At 38.7% G+C, this 24,907-nt stretch overlaps 1 protein-coding gene across 6 annotated transcripts in view; it reads right to left on the reverse strand.

Annotated features, from left to right (window-relative positions):
• GRM5 (glutamate metabotropic receptor 5) overlaps window positions 1-24,907 on the reverse strand; it is a 247,736-nt gene that overhangs the window by 29,434 nt on the left and 193,395 nt on the right. For all 6 annotated transcript variants that reach the window (XM_017735964.1, XM_017735963.1, XM_017735968.1 and 3 more), the window contains 4 exons: window positions 20,950-21,196; window positions 15,662-15,830; window positions 11,965-12,091; window positions 342-1,281 (listed from right to left, as the gene is read on the reverse strand). In XM_017735964.1, coding sequence (XP_017591453.1) covers window positions 342-1,281; window positions 11,965-12,091; window positions 15,662-15,830; window positions 20,950-21,196 — 1,483 coding nt within the window. The remainder of the gene's footprint in view (window positions 1-341; window positions 1,282-11,964; window positions 12,092-15,661; window positions 15,831-20,949; window positions 21,197-24,907) is intronic.

A 24,907-nucleotide genomic window follows, 5' to 3' on the forward strand; every position in this document is an offset into this window, starting at 1 on the left:
GGGAAAGAGGTTGTAAATGGGTGCATTCAGGACAACAAAATGTGTTGTATTTCTTTTTCTCTTGGGTTTTTTCCTCCTAAGATCTTGTTTCTCTCCCTAGATTCATGTACAGTTGTCACAGCCAGTACTTCCAACTTTGTTCTGCCATTGCTTTGTCCCCTGTTTTTGCACAGTGTTTGGACTAAATCAAACCCAAAACTTGCAGATGTGGGACAGAGGACTCACTCCACTCCTGATGCAGAGGCAAACGAAATTAGCACACTTCCCTTTTTCTTTCCACTATTAGTAACTCTCAGAAGATCATAATCACCTCCCCACACTCCCACATTAGAAAACTTTACCTAAGCGTTTCACCAGATGATCCCCTTCTTTTCCACAGGTTCACCAGGCTGCTGGAGCGGCTCGCGGCTGAAGATGACTTTCCATCCCCTACGTGCATGCGGACTACAGTCGATGTGGTGAATGCACTGCGCACGTTTCTCTCTGGCTTAGCAAGGATGATGTACACCTTGGGCACAAACATACAGCCAAGGGCCACCGTGGCACTCAGACTCACTGAGAAACACATGGTGATTATCTTGTAGTTGCTTCCAAAATATATTGGCACAAAAGCCAGCCAAATGATGCAGGTGGTATACATCGTGAAGGCAATATATTTTGCTTCATTGAAATTAGCTGGGACATTTCTTGTCTTAAATGCATAAAAGGTGCAGCTCAAAATTAATAATCCATTATATCCAAGGGGAGTCACAACACCCAAGTTGGTGGTGTTACAAATCAGGTAGACCTCTCGGATGCTTGGGTAATCATGCATTATATCTGGTGGCTCCATTATAAAGAGGGCAACTATGATGCCTAATTGTATACATATCAAGATAAAAGCAATAACCAGCTGGGCGCAGGCACTCATGAACCTAGGTTTCTTTGTACAAATTTTCTTCTTGCTTCCAGCCAGGATTCTTGCAATGCGGTTGGTTTTAGTTACTAGAGCAGAATAGCTCATAGCTGGCGAGAGGCCGATGCCAATCCGCTGAAGGTAACAGTAAATCTGTTGAGGTTTTGCAATCAGACAGAAAGTGCACAAATAACCCAAGCAGATGCCGGCCAGAATGATGTAGCAAAGTTCTCGGCTGGATGATTTGACCACCGGAGTGTCACGGTACATTATGAATATGACTGTAACAAACAGCGTGGCCAACAGGCCCAGGCATGCAAAGACGACGGCTGCAATTGGTTCGGGATCTCCCCATCTGAGATACTGGACTGGGATGAGGTCACAACCTACAGAAAAAGAGAAAGTAAAAGGTAAACTGAAGTTTATAGATGTGAGATTCTTTAATGATAGTTAGAGGTTTTCCTGGTATTCTTCTTCTTTTTGTCTTTCAGGAAGCTGCCATTGGAACGAGTGTAGGCTCAGATTGTGTTAAAATAATGTCAATATAACGGCAAAATAAGTACATTTCAATGACAGCTTATTTCAGTAATACACTTTATCTGGAATAGAACATGATGGCCAAGCTGATTAAGATAGGTCACGTCTCACAGTGGAATTTACTTTTTAAATTCTATGAAATATAGGAATTTATGAACAAATTTCCACAGCAAGTTGCATTACCTCAGTACAAAGTGCTTCAGAGTTCCCTGCATACTATTTACACTTAAAGGACTAGATGTCAATTCTAGTAATTATATTGTACATTATAAAGGATATTGGTCTTTGCTTAATGATTGTGGAGAGAAATCTTGTAGATTCTAACTGTCAAAAAAAGAGATATCTTTCTCAGATATGCTACCTTTTTTCTAACAAAAAATTTCTAGAATTGGACTTGCAAGTAATAGGTAATTTGGAATGGCACACCCTGCTCACTTATCAGTCATTCATCCCTTTGAAAGTTCTGAAAAATTAAAACCTAATCTAACTTGTGAAATCAAACTGAATTTAATAAATTAGCAACAAAGCTGAATTAGTAGTGCAACCCACCTACAGACACTTGTTTTTCAGTTTTGTATAGGTTTTAGTAGGTCATTCTATTCACCTGGGTCATAGGAAGTCAAAAAGGCTTTTAATTCTGCAGTGTACAGATCAGCAGACAGGAGTAACAGCTGTCAGAAAACTTGTTGCTTGCATCCCTTCTCCTTCCCTCCTCTCTTTTTGCACTGTAGAGTCTGGATAGGTATTTCTGCTTTCTGGCCAGCCTATGATATCTTCCAGGATTTCTAGGCAGACATAGCTGCTGTCTTGCTGGCTACAACCATTGGCACATGACGGCTTCCATCCTTACGTTTTGTTCCCAGGAACTGAAACTCCTGTTCAGGTTCTCTGACCTTGCTTCTTTTCATGACTTTCACTCAAGATCCAGATGGGTTCTGTGCCCTGTGGCACCAGAGTATACTATACCAATGCCTATCAAAAAAATATTTGTTCTCTACTTCCCATCAGCAGGTGATGTCCAGGCACTTCCTGGGAAGCAGGGCTTCAGTAAATGTAGCAGTTGCTCCAGAACAAAAATGTCATAACAAAAAAATGCACACACCAACACCTTTCTCTTAGGTTTTATTGCTGAGCACACATCATACGGTATGGCATATCCCTTTGGTCATTTTAGGTCAGCTGTCCTGGCTGTATCCCCTCACAAGATCTTGCTCATACCCAGCATACTGAGGAGGGAGGAATGTTGGAGAGACAACCTTGATAAATGCTGTGTTATCAATATGTCTCTAGCTATCAATGCAAAGCACAGCACTGTGAAGGCTGCTGTGCGGAAAATGAACTCCATCTCAGCTAATAAAAAAGGGGAGGACCTTGATGTTCTGGAGTGTAACTTCCTGAGAACAGTGGACATGCTGGCATTGCCAGCCAGGGCAGGACAGCAGGGAGTGGATGGTGGAAAGGAGAAAATGCAACTAAAATCTTTTATTTCCCCTATACTTGCACTGAGTTGACTAGACTTGATTACAAAATCTAAATTACTTCAAAATTTTGTATTTTTGTAATCATGTTGCTGTCTTCTGGTGAGGTCACACAGGAGAGTGTCATCCTGACTTGGAGTGGCTCGTGACAAGGCACTTCACCCTGTGAAGGTGGAGTGCCAGGTGCTCACATCTGTATTTTCAGCAGTGAGGGTAATTAGGACTGTCTGGTGGGTATGTGTATGCCAAGAAATTGCAATTAATTAGGCAACCTGGGATCTCAGTGATGAACAGGAGTAAATGAAGATATCAGAACAATAATTGGCAATTTTTACATGCAAGGTCAATTGTTTGCCTTTTCCTGTATTTTAAGTGGATCTTAGAGTTTTCCAAATCTGCCACTGAAATTCTTAGTAGTAAAAACCATTTCATGAAACAGTATGGGTAGATATTAGGCTTAACTCCTTTCTTTTCCAAGTATTTCTTCATTCTGTATCTCTACAGAAATAATATAATTGAAGATATAATACCTTCAATAAGGTGGCAATAGTACAAGGCAGATAGTGTTCTTGAAGAGAGCAGAAAAATCAGAGGAATGGGGTCAATGAGTCTTTGAACTTTAGTGCAATTAAAGGATAAAAATTTGCAGTCACTTTAGTGTAAGAGAATTGGGCTCGTTACTGAATACAGATTAATTTGCCATCCATATTTGACTGCTTTGATGTGAAAAGCTTTCTCTTGCATTAATAAAATTATTACCACACCTAAATGTAAGAAAGGCGTTAGATGATGAAACATTCTCATTGCATTAGTTGATGATAACTATTTAACTCTTGCTGTTTTTATGGGTTTACTTATTCAATATTAAGTGTGGGCGTGATACTGTATTTCTTTCTGGCCTTTTCAAGCTTACAGTAGCACAGTAATCACATTATTAAAATCAACATTTTACACAAGTGAGAGTAGTGAAAAAGGGTGAAAGCAAGAAGGCATTCTCTGTTGTGTGCAGATATCCCATTGGGGGTTCTTCCCCAGGAAGTTTTATAAGTAAATGACCTCTAAATCTATTTCTGATTTTAGCAAGACTTAATTAATATTTTGTCGAAACAAATAGTTTCCAGCTTCTAACACTGCTATGTATTCTTTACAGGAAATTTGAAGAGAAAAGGTCTTTATCTGGTAGCTGGCCTTTGCACGCAGACAGTGATATAGGGGCTACATTTTGCCTCATTTCTAACGTTGTAGCAGAGGTGAATCATAACCAAGTGTTCCTCATTAGTTTCAGACTATTTCATGCCTTCCTTGCTTTATTACTCTTTTTACATTCTCTTGATGAAATACCTAAGAAAAAAGTTGAAAACTTGTCCCATTTTTCCCATCACTGAGTATACTTTACAAGGAGATTGCTAAACTTTGCGATGATTTATTCCTCAATTAAGATTTAAAGACTGGATAATCTTCATGAAATGGTGAAGTTTTCACATAATGATTGGTGAAGTTTTCACATAATAGTTTTGTAGGTAATGGTTTCTGCCAACAGCACTTTGCAGAAAAGGACAACTAGATCAAGTAAAAGAAAGATGGGAAAACAGAACTGTGCATGTTCATGTTGGGTTGATGGCCAGGACTACACCAAAACAAAAGCTGAAAAATGGCACCACAAAAAGAACTCATTCCTGTCAATGGCCATGACAATGCCCCACAGCCTACTTCTTACACTTCTTCAACATCACCAAGCACCTGGAAAGTTTTCTCTCCTAGCTGGCTCGGAAGCAGGTGGAAAAAAGCCTGCAGTATTGTCCTGTGGTGCCCACAGTGTGCTGAGGCACTAAGGTGATCTTTGGCTTGTGGAAAGGCTGTTTGGACCCAGTCCAATTTGGAGCAGGTGTCAAGTAGTTCTGTGCTCAAGGGTGCCTGGAGCCCCAGTAAAATTGATATAAAACTACCCTTATGCTCTTCTGGCCAGAAAGATAGTCAGTGCAGAGCAAAACACCAGATACACATGTGAATAGCAAGATGAGCAGATATAAAAAAATCAGACTTCCATTTAACACACTAGGGAAAGGTTTTCTCGAAGGACCACCAAAAATCACAAAGAAAATACAGATAAGGTTGTCTAAGGATCTTCTGAGAAAAAAAATAAATCTTCTGATATTTTGGAAAAGCATCCAGCTACTTCATGGATGGAGTAAATTTTGCCATAAACAAGGACAGGAAATGCTCTTGAAGGCCTGACCACTGCCATAGGTCTTTAAGTAGGTCTGTTAGTACACTGTCCTCTTTCTGTAGAGGCAAATTTGTCCCTTATTTCTGATCTTTCATACTGCATTAAAATTAGTTCATCTGGGAGAAGAGTTTACAGATATAGAGCACTGTATTATAGACCATATTTTCTGTGGATTTGATCTTAGCACTATTTTAATCTGTTATTATAGCCTTGACACCTACAAGACTTTACCATGCCTTCAGCATCCATAAAAATGTATTAGCTTAGCACTGAGAAATCCCTTCAATGGCAGGCAATATAAAATACATAACTAAACTATCTTCAAATGTAAACTTGACAGAATAGGAACTGTGAATAGGATTCACTCTGAAAAGTGAAGGTAATTCAATAAATTCTCTTAAGTTAACATCATGAGCTAAAGCTCACTGAATCTGCGCATGGAGAGTAAAACTGGCAGAAAATTTTTTCAGTGGGATTTGGCATCCTGGCCAGCAAGTTTGACCAGTTAAAAAAAGATTTTGTTTTCTTGGTAATTTTTCAGACATCCTTCCAAGTTTATCAGAAGTCTGAACACCAAGGTTGAAACTCAAACAACAACCTAGCTACATTTTAGTAATGAATGAGTCTTCATATGGCATTTAGCACTCATTATTCAAAGTGTATTCATGTTATGAAATTAAATATTTTATATTAATGCTTCTGAATTTTTCTCTCCTTATAATCCCAAAAGATGGGAGAGGGTTATTTTGATTAGTTATTTAGGTTTCCACATATATGGAAAGCTGAGAAGCAAAAATGTCAGCATCAAAACAAAATCCTGCATAAAGCTGATGGGGTAGCTTTTATAAATTTTTTTTCAACCCCAACATTATCCAGAGGATTACACTCTCCAAAGTCCTGAGGGACATATCAGGCCCCTGACCTTCACATGGAATCTGGACCACCTGAAGGGAGAGAGGACTTTAACATGTCAGATCTTTGTTCTGGTGCTATGGTAAATTACTGTAGTTAGCAGTCCTTTGCCTTGCTCTGCTGGGACCTTTTGAACTTGCTGCAATAGCAGGGCACGTAGAGGTGTCTTCTTAGCTGCTGCAGCTCCCAGACTGGCACATTTACTGAAACTATCAGCAAAGGTGGCTTTGCACAGGCAATGGATGCAGCAGATGACTGTGCATATATGTATTTTTTCACCTCTGCAGGGCAGGATTTGGGATTGGTCATGTCTTAAACCATGAAAGCTGGAACATCTGTAGCTCAGGGGCTTGAGTCCCAAGTAACTGTAATATGTGGAATCTGTGCGTTGCAGTAAGAGGCAAGACCATGAATCTTAGAATAGTACATTAAAGTTACTTTGTGACCATATGGGAAATTATTCCTTAATTACACAAGTGTGAAGAATGACGGGAGCAACTGATGAATTACAACAATCAGGTCTCTCCTTATGCCAGCTCTACTGTTTTGATTTAAGTTTCACTGAGAAGTGCTGGCTCTGTGTGCTGTAAATGTTTTGTTCCGAAAGCAAACTTTCCATAACATAAGGCACAATTGCAAGTGGATCCTTCTGGCTTTGTTGGCGAGTTCCCCTTCATCCAGTCCAGGAGCCTCCAAGAGCTGTTTGTTGAGCTCAGCAATATTGAACGAGCTCACTTGAGCCTGAAGTGCTGTGTGGCTCATGCTGGACTGGAAGCTGAAGTTCACACCTTACCTGGAACAAGCAATCAAGGGAAGAAAAGTCTGCAAACCCAGCAACAAGGGAGCAGAAAATGACAGAGATTCTGGTCATAATATTGCCACCTGAACCCTTGACTCATCCACATATACCTTTTCCAAGAGGAGGAGAGTGAGAGTGACTGATGGCAATATCATTTGGAATAAGAAATAAAATGGAAAGAGAAATAAAGGGAGCAGAAAACAGGGTGAAAACTGGACATTATCTCTACTGATGTGCATTTAAAACACTAAAAAAACCAGATAAAAATTGTATTCTCCTACCCTCAGTCTGAATTACAGCTTTAACAATTATGATCAAAAGCAAGATCCTAATAATGTTTCAGCAGCAAAATCAATGTCAACACAGGCTAAATTGTGTTCTCCCCTGCATCAGACAACTGCTGAGATCACCCATGGCTGCAACATTATTGCAAGAGGGAATACAAGAAAGCAGCCTGATGGCAACAAGCAGTTCTTTGAAAATATTTTGGGCAAGACATGAGCTACCTTTTGCTTGGGTGAGGGGCAGATTCCAGTCTTATGAGACAACTGAGGCTCAGACCCTCACGGATCTGCCACAGCCAGAATTGCCATACTGCAGGAAGAGCTGACCAAGTCCTTGTGGGGATCCGCTGAGTTCCACTGCCAAGCATCGCCCCTGTCCTTGGCCCCACAGATTTGAGCTGTCCCATACAGTGCCAGGAGCCAAGACAGCAGCAGCCCCCAGCACTGTCTGTTCTTCTTGGCTCTTGCTGCCTGTACAAGCAATGCCCTCTGGGTGAGGGAGGCAGTGGTCCTCAGTGAGGAATCCAGACTGGTACAGGCCAAATGGGATACAGCAAAGTGCTGTCAGAGCTCTGTGAAATGGTTGTTGTGTCAATTAGAGCTGGGATGCACATTTTTCAGTCCTTTCTATCCAAGGGTTTTTTGGATAATCCAGCTCTTATCTGTCACTTCCAGATGGGCAGCAAAATCATGACAGTGCTATCTGGCTTTACTGTACTTTATTTGGTGAAAGAATTTTTGTAACTATAGTAAAAATAAATATTTCTGATATGTACTCACCCTTGAATGGCAAAGAAAACATTTCAAGAGGTGTAAAATAGTTAAGCTCCTATTCTCATGGGAATCAAATTAAGAAAATCAAATAGTCAGCATATTTGGAATACACAGAGACTAAGAAAAATATCAATACAACCTGAAAATAATCCAATTGTCACTGAAATTAATATAATCTAATTTAATCTAATTAATATAATCTAATATAATCTAATTTTCTTGCCATTCCTGAGGTCACTGGACAAAACTTTGGTTTTGGTATTGTTGTATGCTATCCCTGAATGTCAGAAAGAGAGAATAATTGCTTCTCTCTCGCCTCAATAATGTCCTTAAATGATAGTGGTAACTGAACCAAGTGTTCCTACATACACTGGAAAAGCTCTGAGGCATTGAACAAAATTTTTTTGGTCTTTCTAGAGCACTATTTTTGAATGCAGAAGGCCACATCCTCAGATTCTCCTCAAGATACAGAAAAATTAGCATCAGCATTTGTCTTAGCATCAAGAAAATCCCTCCATTTGTATCTAAACTTGCGGGGCACCTGTTTCTCTTCCTCCTGCTGTGAATACAGTGCAAAGAAGGGCTTTGAGGAAGAGTGGAGTGGCTGGCATATACTTCTGGACTTAAACCACTGAGTTCCTCCTGCTGTAACTGAGTCCGTGTCTCAGCCATGCTGGCCATGCTAATGTGCAAATTGGTGCTGTATTGTATGGATGTTGCCAACACAACACGTGGGGGCATAGGGGAGCTACAGTAGATTGGGAAGCATAACTTGATACTAAACCAGGAGGAGGAAAATTACTTGTGGTACATGTTGGGATAGCACATATAAATCTGAAGAAAAGGAAGAGACTTGCTAGGTTTTTGTCCAAGGAGGAGCCTGATCCCTGGGGAATATTGCATGCGAAAGCAATCTGAAACTTGTGACGAAATAAAATATGGACAGTTAATATTCCCTTTCTTGCCTCAGCTTCACTTCTAGATGGAGACATTTTCCAGTAACTGATTTAATCAAGAGAAACTCTTGTTCCCTCTTGCCTTTTCCACTACTTTTGGACACCCTCTGCCTTTCTGTACTTCAGAACTTCAGTGTCTTTTTCTGTTCTGAGAATAACTTTGTTTTCCTACACATATTACATCCCTTCTGTCTTCTCCCCTGCTGCATCTGAATTCTGATATTCCATAGGTGGCTTAAAAAATGCATTAATCTCTCTTCCTTTCTGTCAGTAACATCCCTGCCTTTACATATTTTATTTAGTGATGTTTGTGACACAAAACTGATGCTGATCACTGAACATAAGAAAGATGGAGCAATGTTTTGTTATGTGAGCCAAGAAAGGGTTCCAAATAAGTTTTTATCCAAGATCAGATCTCTGGCAAACAGTGAGGTGCAGCTCTGTGTTGAAAGCCATTTCAGGTGCGTGGCTGATAAATTTACAGGACTCTCATCTGAAGGTGATCATGCAGGGAAGATGTATTCTAATGAGTTTTTTATATGTGTAGCCTTGCGAAGCTGACATTACCTAGGAAATGGCTTTATCAAGCAGCAAAGAGACTTAGCATACTGCAGTATCAGACGTAGGGACATTTCAAGGAGATTGCTGTATACTTTAATAAACTGAAAGGAAATTTCCTTGCCAGAATACAAAATAAATCAACCTCTCCTTACTTTTTATGCGCATTTATTACTATATCCTATGTTGTAAACAAGATTGAGGGGCAGTTTTTTTATAAGCTGCAAAAGTTGGCACTAGAAATATGATCATTAAAAATACAGCTCACCATTTTGTGTGGATAAGCTGGGAATAGGTTTTTTAAAAATATCTTTGTGATACAAATTAAATAAGACAAGATCCAACCATCATGCCAATATTAAGTCGGGTGGGGACTAGGCAGCTCTGAAGCTGTGGGATGGGTGTCCTGTTACTAGGAGGGCACATTCTATCAGCTGTGCTCATGGAGGCCAAAGAGGGGGGGTTCAGTTTCTGAATAGTGCCCACCAAATTCGTGCCTGGCTGAGGAACAAGTGCTAGATCTCCTGAGGAACATTGCTTGGTGCTGATGTCAAGGGTTCCTTTGTGTACAGACTGATTTTGGTCCCTAAAAAGGCATAACTGTAGCCAGATGAATGGTTTGCAAAATGTGATTTTGCAAACAAACACAAAATGTTTGCTCATGTAATACACAAATCAGTTGGCTTGAGTAAAAATACAACTGATTTCCTTAAAAACATTCACTGATAGGTGGAAAACCATTAATTCAACCTATAAAAGCTTTTGATGGGCCAACCCATCCCACTCTGCCATTCTGAGGGCAAAGTGAGACTTTCAGAAGATGAATCTTCCCACAAGACCATGTCATGCTTGAATCATGGAAATTCGTATGTCCTGGGGAGCCAGCTCAAAGCACTTAGGCTGAGGGCCACTTTGCCTTACATATGGTGCTTAGGGTCTAATTACTCAAACTTCCCCAGGTCGGTGGGCAGTTCCCACCACTGGTTCTCTGGCTTCTCTGGTGGCACTTGGAACAAATGCCCTCCTAACTGACTTGCAGCAGTTCCTTTTTTAGCTGACCTATGCTGGGTAAAACCTCAGGAGCTCACCTAAACAAGGGCATGAGCTGGGATCTATAACATCTCAGACAAGACCCCTGGAGGCTGAAAAGCTGACCAGTTGTGAACTGGTGCAGGAACCTGGTCCCTGCAATGTAAGTTTGGAACCTTCTGAGAAGTGTACCTGACATTGTACCCCACCGCCAATACTCTGCATTGGGGACCCATGCAGCCTGTTCTCTTTTTCTCCCCTTCTCCAGTCTCCTGGCACAAGAAAGCTTTCCCTGAGACAAGAAGGCTTTTCTGGCTGATTGCTGGTTGCCTGGGGAGGCAGAACTGGGGGAGCAGGGCTATGGGAGCATAGATGCAGCAGAACTTGAAAATCCATTTTACTGCTTTTTCAGTTTTCTCAGTTGAAAAGTTTTTTTTCTCAGGGAAGTGTCATGTTTGACATTTTCTGAAAAATACCCCATCATTTTCATGGTTAAATGATATTCTTGCAATAATTTGGTAGCCTAGCTCATTTACCATAGGAAGGCAACAGTCCTTAAGCAGGAAAGGACTAACTTTATAAATAAAAATCTGTCTATAGGCCAACCCTTACCTTACACTCTCCCACTTACATAAATTCATGCAGCAAACTGTGTTTTCCTTTGTCTTCCCTCACACCTCAAAGATTTTCCCCTCATCCATAGAAACTGTATGCAAATCAGGTCTGTGACCTCTTCTGGAAAAAACCCTCTCTTTTCTTCCCTTGTCCATACAAAACCTGGCACAGCAAGAACAAGGTCCCTGAACAGTGTTTTGAAGTGGTTTGTGCTCTGAAAGTTTGTATACTTTAATTCTGTTTATTAGTCATAAAGAAGAGATGCTGTGGGAGTGTTGGAGTAATTTACCTCCAAAGAAGCCTAACTGGTATTCTGCAGGAGCATAGAGGTCTATGCCATGGCAAGGTTGAACACTCTGTTCCAGCAGACTCTGATGAACAAAAGACTAACACAAACAAAAGTCTGTTTGGAGCACTCGAGCTTTTAGCAGCAGTAACTACAGCACCTAGTTCAGAACCTTTTCAGATTAAAAAAGAAGGTAGTGCACTATTCTGTACCTGCTTGGGAAGATAATAGCACTCTTAAATGCAATCTTCCTTAATAATTTCTCTGACAAGCACTTAGTTTCTGTATCTATTTGGGGCAGGGTAAGATCTGTATTACCAGAGGTTAGGACACGGCTGAATATAAAACTGTGGCCTTTTTTTTATTATTTATTTTTGTTTTTTTAAATTTCAAGATCTAGTAATTCAGGTCTTTAGAAAGGAGTTGAACTATGTGAACAATTCCTGGATCAGGTTGAGGAGATAAATATCAGCTTCAGTTCAAATTTTAGCTTTGTCCCTGTGTTCCCTCTGACCAAAACCATCCTCATACTCACCCGTATGTGCCATTTGCTTCTTCAGCTCATTAGATGAGCACTTTCACTGACAACACAAGCACAATCTCATCTCATTTACCTGTGAGGTCCTCATTGGGCCAGGAGCCGAGCTGGCAGGCTTTGCATGTGTATTCGTCAGAGACATATTCGTTCTCTTTACAAGGAGTGCAGGTCCAACAGCAACTCACTTCCCCTTTTCGGATCACCTGAGACAAAAATTGACAGTTGTTTTAGTAGCATAAACACACATTCATGCTGCCCCAGCTACTAATTTAATTTTTTAATATATTTTTTTTTAATAGAAGGGTTTTAAAAATTTTATTGTTCTTTTTCATGTTATGTTTTCATAGATAAAATTTGACAAAAGTTCTCAGTTCTCCCATCATGTGTGTACCAGAAGGAAGAATCCACCAATCCCAGAGAAGTATAAGTGGAGGTACAGAATGACAAAAAAGATGGTTTTTGCCCTCTTAGAATTTGCAAAGCTCCACAGATGTCAATGTGCCTACAAAACCCAGTGCATGATATTGAAGACATAATTTACTCTAATGCGGTCCATACAGAGAATCATGTCAACAGCATTACATCCCCAAGGGTTCTTTACCCAAAGACTTTTGGGTGCTTATTTTTCATCCAATAGTGAGTGATTTATTAAAACTGATTTTTCCAGACATCAAACCGAACTTTCCTTTTCCAGAATTATTTCACTACTGCATTGCTAATTACCATTTAAGGATGAGAATCTTATCTGTCTCCATTCTAACATCTGACCCGATTTCTCATTTCAGAATTTACTATCAAATGTTATTGCATGCTTAGGATTGAAATGCAGATTTTTCAAGATCCTTATTTATCATCTCTGGGAACATCTGTGCTTCTTGTCAATATGTCTTTTTTTTGAAATAAAGTATTCCCAGTTTCTCTGCTCTTCCCAAACAGTTTATAAACAAATATTCCCAATTATAGCATAAGAAGTAGGTTGACTTTTTTATCTTTTGCAATGACGAATTTAGAAAGTGTATTCAAAGCCAAATGCCTTTATTACAATTTTAATTAAAAAAAAAAACAAAACAAACATGTAAAGGAGCATAATCAAAAAAGAATGGGATTGCTCTTTGCAATACTGCAGTGAATAAAAGGAAATTATGTAATTTTTATCAGCAATATGAGGACTTCAAAAACTTAAAATTTTGTGGTCTGGTTTTTATTTTTTCTTAAATTGTAGAGTATGAAAAGGAAAACAGCACACCAAAACAGCTAAGCTGATGGAAAGGCTAGAAAAGCATAAGTGATTTATTCTGCAAGATTTGAGACTAGATCTACTAGCAAAATAGAATATCTGTCCTTCAGAATAAATAATATCTTGGGATTTCTTTCATTTTGAAATAGAATGAAAAGTTGAAGAAATGACAAAATTCCTTGTATTTGGGAAAAGAAAATTTTAGAAAGTTTGTACTGATTTCTAGAGACATATTTTGATAACCTTGACACATTATAAAAATCCGTAATTTTATTTGCATAAAATAGTCAAGAAAATTAAATTGCAAAATAGAAACCCTCTGTTATTATCACAATACCTAAAAATTTTTATGAACAATTAATTTACACTTTTTTGTGTAACTTTCCAGAAAATGAAGATCTTCTGTAAAATACTTGGAATTCGACAAATCAGTCAGGACACTGGTACACTGATAATTTCTCACCCAGCACTACCAGAGAAGGATTATATATCCTTCTCTAGAAATCAAGATAATTGTTCTTCAAGACACAAAGTCACTCTTTTTGTGTTAAATTGCTTAGCCAGCAATTTATTCATCCTTTTATTTTTAATTTCCTCAAGAATTCTTTGTTGTATCACTTAACTGTAAACAAATATTTTCTGTCCCTTTTAACACAAATGATTCTCTTAAAAAAAAATAATTTTCCTTTTGCATTGTCATCTGGGAAATTCTTTGAACCTTTGAACCTATTTATTTGAATAATCATATATCCACACAATTTCAAAAGTATAGAGTTGGGTTGTATTTGGATTTCATCAAGTCCTGTGAATGGATTCACCAACTGTTGCTGAATGTTGGATAGCATTACATTCAATGTTTCAAAATCCCCCATAATAAGTCAGTCACACAGATGTTTGCAGGAAAACCACCACAGAGCTTGGTAGGGTCAAACTGCCATCATCATCTGTGAAGACCACAAAGATAAAGACTGTGAGGTAAATGTTGAGATTTATAATCAATAACCTAATGAGGAGCAAACAGAACATTTCAGACACAGGACTTCAAGCATATATTTAAGTGTGTGATGACTTGGCTTCACAGTGAAGGATCCTCTTGAGAGAATCCTTGGGAGCATGGGCAGAAGGTGCAAGGAGACTGTGTTAATGAAGACCAAAAGATACTTCCCTTCACCTGTGGTGTGACAACAGATCATAGAGGAGCTCAGAGCCACGCAGTTCTAAAGATGTTAGCTGTTTGTCCACCTCTATCCTCACCCTATATGACTTCATGCTGGGAGCAGGCTAACCACAGACCTGTATTTAGTGACTGTGGGAGTAATGCATCCCACCTGCCTTTATGTGTCTGCAGGTGTATTCTCATCAGAACCAACTGTCCTATCTGGGTGTCTTCTACTGTCAATGAAGAGAAAGAAGTCGTTCTGCACCAAGCTTGATCTTAACTGTTTTCAAAGCCTACACAAGGATGAGATGATTCCTCATCTGGAATAGCATGTTATTCATAAATCTGACATAATTCCTTATGCTTACACAGGAGACAAATGCAATTAGTCTGATGAAACTCACCTAAATGACCCTGCCAAAGACTAATTAGTGAATTAAACATGATGACCGTGTCCTAAAATTCTGTAAAACTCAGACTAAAGAGATTCAGTTTGTGTTGCAGAGATTGGTCATGCTCCCATCAGCTCCTCTTTGCAGCTGCTTCCCAATTTTCAGTCATGCTGTTCTAACACATGAGTAAAGTGAGCTTCCAGAGAGACTTGTCACAAATTGCACCTGATTTTTTTACGGCTGAACATACCCATCCCCTCATTCCACTGGTTTTTATATAAATGACTGCAAGGTAAGATAAGGACTTGCAGTATTTTAACTGTTCTTCAGGAAGTGTCATGGGATGCTGAAGGAAAATAGTGTATAATTAATATATTGACTCATCTATGCTCCCTACTTACTGCAGCATGGAAAGGGAGGAAGGAAAAATCAGAAATCTGGGGAACAAAGAAGCAGTAAAACAGCTATGATTAAAAAATATGTTACCTATATTTCCTGAAGTTTGAAGTAGTGGTAGTAGTTGATGTTCTCTGATGATACCACAGACTTAAGGTCTGATTAATAATGTTCCAGTCTGGGTGAGTATGTCTAGCACTGAAATAGTAGCAAGTATTTTTTATAATTTACCTGCAATTGAACTGACAAGTCCCAGTCAGGGATTTGCACTCCACTGAATCAGGTGCTGTAAAAACATGTAGCAAAAAGCCTCCAAACAATACCTGTTTGAAAGCATTTAGAATATAAGTAAAAAAAAAACCGAAAAACAAACCAGCAGTCCACAGATATAGGAGTCAAGAAAATGGCAGCTTATGAAAATAGTGAGATGGTTATAATAAGAGTAAGAACTAGATACATAAGTCTGTACATTTTAATTAAGGTGTGGGATACTGTCTCCATGTAGAGGTCAAGAAAAAACTTGCTTTTAAGTTTTGAGGCTGTGCAAATTTTAAATTTTGAGACTGAAGCAAATGAAGAAAATATTTACCTTTATTTGGCCTTTTTCACAGGGTTCACTGCACACAGATCTGATGATATTACTTTTCTCTGACCATATTTCATCATCGTCCATTTTCAGCTCACCATTGTCCCAGCTGCCAACATTGATATAATCAAAGTAGTCCTTCCCCATTTGTTTAAAATTCATGATTTCATATCTTTGGAAACAGAAAGGAAAGACATAGCTGAGTTGAGGAGAACATCATGAAATATTTCAAATTAAAGGAACATCATAGAGTCAAAAATCAAGCATGTTGAAATAAAGAAGAAACAATTAAAAAATTATGCTTGCCCTTGAGTATCTCACAATAATTTTTGTGATAGCATAACTTTGCTTTTCCTTCGTATGTTAATCTGGGGTGTTTTCTTTGTTTGCTTTTTATTGTTTTTTTTTTTTCTTTCTCCTTTTTCTTGTCTAACATTGCAGCAGCAAATGCTGGTCCTTCCCATCCATACAACCATTTTTTATGTAATTCCTTGGTGATCAAAACACATTTAATTCCTTGTACAGTATGGTGGGGAAGAGAGAAAGTACTCATGACTCAGTCCTAGGCTGCTTTTGGGTCAAAGATAGAGATGATCAGAGTTTTCAGTTTTATGTTCTTCTTCCTCCTACTTTCTCTTCAGCTCCCACAGAGTCTTGCAGGAAGTCTCTGGAGCCATGTAGGACTCACTTCCTCCTACTTCTGAACACCAGCCCACCTTTCTGCCTTACAGGCCTGTTCTTTTAGCACTTTTTTGTAAGGCATGTTTGAAAAATTGGGCAGCTCCTGAGAAAAAAGATGTCATGCTTTTCTTTATCTCCTCTTTAGTGGATTTGGTATTAATCTGTCTAAGCGATATGAAATTCACTGATAGAAAACAAGAAAACAATGTAGACTAAGAAAGTCAAGACAATCTTGGCTTTAGAAAAGCTGCCTTGTTCATAAGTAAGGAGACATCTTTTTCTTGTCAGTAGGCACCAAATTAGTCCTGAAGGGAAAGCATATAGACAGGGTTGCATTAAGAGTGGTATTGTAAGAGTGTAATTTATGAAGTTCAATCTACAGATGAGGAAAAAAATGCTCATTAAATCAAACAATCTCTTAAGTAAGACACTGTGCTGGGTTTGGTTGGAGTAGAGTTAATTTTCTTCACAGTGGCTGGTATGGGGTTGTGTTTTGGATTTGTGCTGAAAACAGTTTATAATATAGAGATGTTTTTGTTATTGCTGAGCAGAATTTAAACAGGGCCAAGGCCTTTTTGCACTGTCACGTTGTCAAGGAGGTTGGGAATGAATGGGAAGTTGAGAGGAGACTCTGCTGACTCCAAGTGACCCAAGGAGTATTCCAGACCATATGACATCATACTCAGTATATGAAGTAGGGGGAAGACAGAGGAAGGAGGGGATGTTTGGAGTTGTAGCATTTGTCTCCCCAGGTCACCATTATGCATGATGGGGCCCTGTTCTCTTGGAGATGACTGAACACCTGCCTGCCCAGGAAGAAATGAAAGAATTTCTTGGTTTGCTTTCCTTGTGTTCACAGCTTTTTCTTTTCTTATTAAACTGTCTTTTTCTCAACCCATGAATTTTCTAGCTCTTGCTCTTTCAGTTCTCTCCCCGATTCTGTTTGTGCAGGACTGAGCAAGCAGCTGCAAGGTTGGTTGTTGGCTGGGGTTAAGCCACAACAGATGCACAGATTATCTCTCTTAAGTTTTGAGGAAACACTTTTAAGACTAACAAGCAGTAGCCATACTATATCTAACATTAATATTTTTCCCATGCTGACATAAAAAATATTACAGTAAAGTTGTTTTATAATATTGTTCATCCGTGGATCTCAGGGTGCTTTGAATCAAGAAAAGTCTGTCACAGTAGAACAACTATGGTACAGCAGGGATTCAATGTCAAAATCACACCCGGGGCAGCATCAGGACTGCAAGCAGCCTCTGAAAGGAAATGAAAGTGGAGTCTGACTGAATGGACAATGTGATATTACACATATTATATTGATCCTGAGTCTTTCCAAAGAAGAAGAAACGAGCACAGGTAGAATGAAAAATTTATGAGATTTCTGGATTTTGAAATATTTCACTTTTCACCTTCTATAAAGAAAGCAATGTCCATAGCTTCAACAATGACTTCCTCCAAACTGGAGATATGAATTCCAGATTGACACAAAATAATTGAGTGCAGGTAACACAAGCACAAACCCAAAGAAACAGACTTTTTCACATGGTTATAAACCTTTTCCTGAGGCTCACAGCCATAGTTTGTCAAGGACTAAACAGACTATCCAAAAATTTAGTCCAGAAGCCGCTGTAGAGCCATTATTCAGCACTGTTGAACATTGCAACACACCTATGAGTATAACTTTGTTAAAGCTTTCAGTTTAGGGTTTCATGGACAGAAAAACAAAAGTACTGCCAGTGCTTGACAGAACACAGAACCTAAACCAATGATCTCCCCACTAGTAGTTCCATGCATACATCACAAGGGGAATACTGGAAAGGAACCTAATAAATTTAATATAGCATTGTCTCAGTAAGTTTTGTCTCTCTTCTCTGTGGAGAAAAGAATTGATGGATGGGTAGAAATAGCCAGATTCAGTAAGTCCATTGCTATAGTGGAGGTTCATGAGTCACAGGTTCCCTGGAGGTTCCTTGAGATAATACAGGGACAGTTTGTCACTTTAGGATAGGAGACACCAGATGGTACAATAACACATTTCCAGCAGTGCTCTAATCACTGTGCAAAATACTTGTTTCAAAACAGAAGTGCTCTGAAGTTGCTGAGAATACATATTCTACTGGTAGCACAGTCAAAACATCAGCATCTTGTTTTTTCTTGCCTGCTCTTGCCTCCTCAATTTCTTCTTTAGAGTTTTGATAGTATTTTCAGATAGTAGTTATCTTCCTGAGGAATCAGGGCTTCCATACTAATTTTTTTTTCCTTCTCTCCTGTCTCACATAAAACAGGCCCTAAACTAGACTGTCTGTCTGCTTAAAACTCAACGTAGACATAAAGGACTTTGGAATAGGGCCAGGATTCACAGTATCTTGTGGGATTAATCATCTGTTGTATAATATCAAAACCTTTTTGCTCTACATCAAAATTCTGAACTTTCTAGGTCAGAAAGGCTTTATACGTTCTGATTTCCTGCTTAACACCACCATCACAGTACAGCTGTGAGGATTTAAATTCCTGTTTTACAAAGTGAAGATGCAGTTATCAGTGAAAGTGAACAGGGCAGATGAGTAGTTCCAGTATGACTGCACCATCCCCAAGGTCTTGCAAATAGTGTTTGACAGCGCTTAAAAGACTATACACTACTCAAGACCTGGAAGTTAGAAATGGAGCTTCCCACAAAGTCTTCTTAATCATGAAAGAGTAAAGTTTGACTCGATGTTGTCTGACCTCAGCACATAGACTGGATTTAATGATGTAACTGTTGTTGGACAAGAGGAAACAAAGAACTGTGATTCAAAAGAAAACAAAATCTGGGCCCGCTTTGTAACCATACACAGTCCATTAGTTTGAGTAGACCCAAATATCACACAAATCCAGGGAAGCTGGACTTTCTTAACGTTGGGCTATCCTGAGGTGCACATTCAACATGGTGTCCCCATGCTCTTCAGGGAAATACTTATATCCAGTTGTGACTGAGCAAATGACTGCACGTGATATAATTTCTTCATCATCTTAGAATTTAAAAATATCCAAGATATTAAATTAAATTCCTTGCAACAAATGGTGTTAAATTATTATTGTTAAGAATGCCAACATGAGGAAAACGTAAAGCAAAAGATCTCTTTGCAATACTTAGATATTGTTATTGATGCTGTCATGTCACATACTTGTTTTTGACAGGCCACACATCACTCATTGCAGTCATTTTTACACAAGAAACAAGCGAAACTGACTGGAATAGGGTTAGATGCAGCCCACTGCATCTAAGCACCCTTAAAACCAAAAGGAAACTTTTACTTTAAACTTTTAAGGAAGTCTGAGACAAATCTTTTAAAAATAATTTGGTCAGAAAAATTCAGACTTAACACTTTTCTTCAAAATTCAGCTATTTGTAAAAATAGAAATGTTTAGCAGAAGACAGCCTTCCTCATGCTAAAAAAGCTCTGGAAACAAATTTCCACCTGAAATTTTCCTAGGTTTCTGCCAGTTTGTGTCTTTGTTCTCCTACCAACTCAGAGTGCCCTTTCTTAGAGTTCTAGTCTGAAGAATTCGAAAATTTGTGTCTCCGGAAACAGACACAGACTGCTGTGTAGGTGGCTGTCCTGCTTGCTTTTGGGGAGAATGCTGACTATACAGCTTTGCAATAAAATAAGGAAAAAAATCAGCTTTGAAATTGCAGAAATTTTTGGATATGTCCAAATATTTTGACCAATGAGTTCAAACCTTCCTACCCATTTCTACTAGGAAGTTAATGCTTTCTTTTCAGTTCACATTAGTGGGAGAAGACAAAATTTAAATGGGTGTACAGGATAACAATTTTCCCTTTAGTAATCTGTTTATATGGTATCATAACAAAGATTTTAAAAACCTCCCAGTAATGTGGACATAAAGGGCTATCTCAAATACTGAAGCAAAAGCAGTGAACGAGACAGGAAACCCATTGAAATATAGGGAATAAATATATTTTGAATACTATCACACTTGCTGTTCATCCTCTGAAAATTCAGTAGGCAGAAACCCAGAAAAATCCCACCGCATGAATCTTTTTAATGTGCCTTTATATGGATACATATGTTATAGAAAAACTTGTCTTATATTTCATAGATGTATTTATACATATGTATGTATGTTACCAGCAAAAGAAGCTTTGTTTAAATTCAATTTGTCTTAGAGCAGCACAGTATGGATTGATAGCTTAGTGTGTTATGCAAGTGGAAAGGTTTCATTTGGAAGCTAAGTAAGCAGGTTTTTAATAATTCTGATGAAAAAAAAATCCCAGACATATCAATACAATATTTCTGATATTTTTTAGCTTTCTTAATAAAAGAACTATGTCTGCTGTAATTGTTTATAGTTCAACCAAACACATACCTTCCAACAGTGAAATAAAGAGAGAAATAGGCTGTGGAGGACATCTTGGTCTACAAACAGAAAGGTCTCATAGTTTGTTTTAAATAATAATACCTTAAAATGGTAGAGATGAAAATACAAATTCATGCAGGAAGCTTTACACCTGAAAGTCCACATCTTTAACTTGAAATGCCATAAAAAATACACATTTAAAAAAAAAGAGATTTAATAAACAGTTTGACAAATGTCAACTTTACCTTCCTGGTGAGTCACCATTCTCATCAAACAAGATCATGTCCCCAGAGACCCCGGTAAAGTTTGTCTTCATGAGGGATTCCAGGAGTTTCCGACCATCTATGGGCCTCATGGCATCACAGAGGCCCACATAGCCTGGGCACAGTGACAGCTGCATGTTGTGGAGCCCATAGGCCATTGAGTATATTGCATTGATTACAAAGCCCATCTTGGAGTCCTGAACATGCTGTGTCCTCAGAGTCATCTGGCCTGTCAGGGAACAAGCAGAGGGTTTAGTGAATAGGGCTCGAATACAGTCATATCTTCAGACATTTGCTGGTGGCTTAATTATTAATAGCAGAAAAAGTATTTTAAAGTGTCTTAAACAGCCCATAAGAGATGTTTTTATTGGTACACACACTGACCATGTTAGAATAAAAACAAAGAAAAGAAAGTAGCGGTTCTCCTTAAATATGGTATTATCCAGATGTTACATTTCTCTGTGCAGCTCATCAGCTCACCTCACATTTGTTGGTTTTCGAGTGCTGCTCGTTTATTTTTAAAGCATGCACCATGGACATTATAAAACAACGTTTTAGGGAACCCAGAGACTTCTCTCCACCTGCAAAAATCTCTCCAAAATCTTCAGAAATATTAGCTGAGATGTACATGCTAATAAGAGGTTTATTCTCTAGGGACCTTATAAAAACGTTCCACTTGTGGAAAAACAGTGTTGCCCAGAGAAGTTGTTGATGCCCCATCCATGGTAGTGTTCAAGGCTGGGTTGGGTGGGGGCTCTGAGCAACCTGGTTTAGTGGAAGGTGTCCCTGCTCATGGCAGAGGAATTGGAACTACATTATCTTTAAGGTCTCTTCCAATCCAAGCCATGCTACAATTCTATGAAAACACTTTCGTTTCAGACATGGAACTAATCCTGTGCAAAGCGACTGACCCTAGGTACCACCTGTTTACTGTACCGAAACTCCCCCTGATAACTCTCCTACTTGTACATCTCTTGCTCCTCTCTCTTTATGAAGTGAGGATGACAATGCAATACAGATGAATACATTAAAAAATCTGTGAAGGGTTTGACAGTGTGGGTTAGGCAATGACTCTGTTTAGCCAGAATTGGTGAATCTCAATTTTTTTGGTTTTTAAAACATGATGTTTGCATTTCTATTCTCTATTTATGCTTCTGTGAAATGCACAGGAAAAAATTAGTTTGGCAGCACCTTGAAGACCTTTATTTTTTATAACCCACTGTTATTACTAACACAGATTTTCTCTGTTGACAGCACTAGGCAAACTAAAAAGGAGTACGTTGGACTTTTTCCTCCCAGCTGCAGTCTGGCCACAGGATCTTTAATACTGGGGAAGTGAGAAGAGTCAGAGATAAAACAACTGCATCAATGGTGCTGGAAATTTATCTGACACCTAGAAAGAATTGTCTCTGGAGGGAGGACAAACAAAGAGCTCTGTTAGAACTTTCCTCTCCTTTTATCCACCAAGCAGCAAGACTCAGAGCTAGGGAGTCCCTTGTGTGGGCAGCTGAGAGCAAAGGGAATGCAAATAACCTGTCCACTTCATGAGACTCTGCCTCCCACTGAGGCATTTTGAGGGGCAGGGATGGTGCTCACACTTGCCCATGTGAGTTGCAGAGGCAGCACAGTCTGAGAAGTATTTTATGGCATGAGACGATTAAGGCACAGACAATTTTTTTCTTTAAAGAATTGAAGACTAATATATGACTCTCGGGGTGGTACTCATCTAGTTTAACAATATCCATTCATAAGACAAGAACCCATTGTGATGTATAGGCACCTTTGGTGGAAAAGAGTAAGAACCTCCAGCTGGTGATCAATTCTATCATAAAATAGGTATGGCTACATACAAGCACACCTTTTCAGTGGTGAAAAAAAACATCACCCCACAATTCTAATCACTAAAATATATTGCAGCACTGGAAACATCAGGAAGGGTAGTAAAACACAGAGTTGGAACCGAAAAACACTGTGTAGAGGTCAGTAAATGAATGAGAGAACTGAGAGATCCCTTTTTCCCTTCTGTTTTATGTGGAAGCTGGCAGCACCATTTCCAGTCAACCTCAGGATCAGTGATTATTAACATTTTGGAAGGCTAAGAAATATGAGCTTGAAGTATCTTAATGGAAAAAAAAAACCCTTAGAAAAAACATACAGTGCTGCTCATTTGTTCTGTTCTACCAAGGTATTGCTTTTTCCTAATTAAAAATAATAGGCATAAAAACTACAACAGTGGAGTACATGTAAAACCCATATTAACTGAAATTAAGTGGAAAATTGAACAAGCGTATTACACAGCAATACACAAAACTTGGTTTAACCAATTATTCATCCACAAAATTAGCAGCTCACACACCGTGCAGTTAATTATAGTAGCCATTAGAATGAATCAGACTTACATTGGCAATAGTATTTATCGTAAAACAATATTTCAGCTGCTCTATTGCATATGATTGCTTAGAAATCTAATAACTTAATTCTTTATTCATACTCTCCACTGGGCTTTGTGCTTCAATTTTATGGAATTATTATTCTGATTTTCTTTAAACACTGAACCTCACTCCGTTCACCTGATGATTTATAATTAGGCTGCTTAGCTCTTCCTAGAAGCTGCTGGAAATTGTCAATGGAGTTGTGAGGGATTTAGCTGTTGTGAGAATTTCAATACACTTCCTGCAGCTGGAGAACACATTCCCCTGAGATATTAATTGCCTCACTTGGCTATATAGGGGCAAATCCAACCTGCCAAGGTTAGTTTATAGTACCACAAGATTCTGTATTTAAGGGAACATCACAAAAACTAAGACAAAGATTTGTTTTTCCTTTTAGTAAACTGTAATAAAGCCTTAAAAAATACAAGCATTAAAAAAAACTCAAACAAAACCAAGGCTGAAAGTGATTTTCAACCCATTTCACAAAGTACTTTGGCACATCAGACTTGAAGCATGTAAGTAACTCTAATTTACCTCAATAACCCTAGAAGTGGTTTTAAGGGAAGGCTGAATACACAAGCTAAAAGGTAGTCTCTCACTCAACAAAAAAAAAGTAAAAATATTTTAAATCTATCTGTGAAAAAATTATGATTTATGTAGCCTTAAACACATAGTTCACTTAAGAGTTCTTGCCTCTTGTTGGAACTCTAGCACTTTTATATTCTTATATATAAGTGCTAGAGTTATATATATATATATTTTATATATATATAGATTTATATATTCTTATCCTTATTACTCATCCATGAGTGCCGTCTTCAGTCAAGAACCTTTCCTGACACAAGGTAGTCATGACATGCAAATGTGGCACGGATTAATTTCATGGTGATAACAGTGTTTGGAATTTATCAACCTATTTATGAATCTATGCTGAGGTTTTCAACAGGGCACGTAGTGATGAGACAAAGGGGAACGGCTTTAAATGGAAAGAGGTCAAGTTTAGATTAAATATTAGGAAGAAATTGAAGGTGGTGAGTCACTGGAAAAAGTTGCACAGAGAAGCTGTGAATGCTCCATCCCTGGAAGTGCTCAAGCCAGGTTGGATGGGGCTTTGGTCTTGTGGAAGGTGTCCCTGCCCATGGCAGGGGGACTAAAACTACAGGATCTTTATGGTCCTTTCCTTTCCAATCCAAAATATTCTGTTCTATGAGGCTGGTATGATTAACTGTACAGAGAAGGCCCAGCACTAAACTCCTCATCCAAGTTGGTTCTTTTCTGTTGTCACATCTCCAAAGCACACAAATATGTAGATGATGAAAAAGAAACACGTTCTTTCACCAAGAAAGTGATTCCAACTAGCAACGGTTCATTTCTTGGATCTATTTAGAAACAATTAGTGTACTTATGGGCAGTGATCCAAGAAAGCACTTATGGATGCTTAGTCCCTGTGCATGGTGAGCCAGCTCTGGACTGCTTCCATGCTCCAGAGCTACTCCAGCAGCTCCCAG

The sequence above is a fragment of the Corvus brachyrhynchos genome, unplaced genomic scaffold (genome assembly GCF_000691975.1).
Source record: "Corvus brachyrhynchos isolate BGI_N302 unplaced genomic scaffold, ASM69197v1 scaffold44, whole genome shotgun sequence".
NCBI classification, from domain to species: domain Eukaryota; kingdom Metazoa; phylum Chordata; class Aves; order Passeriformes; family Corvidae; genus Corvus; species Corvus brachyrhynchos.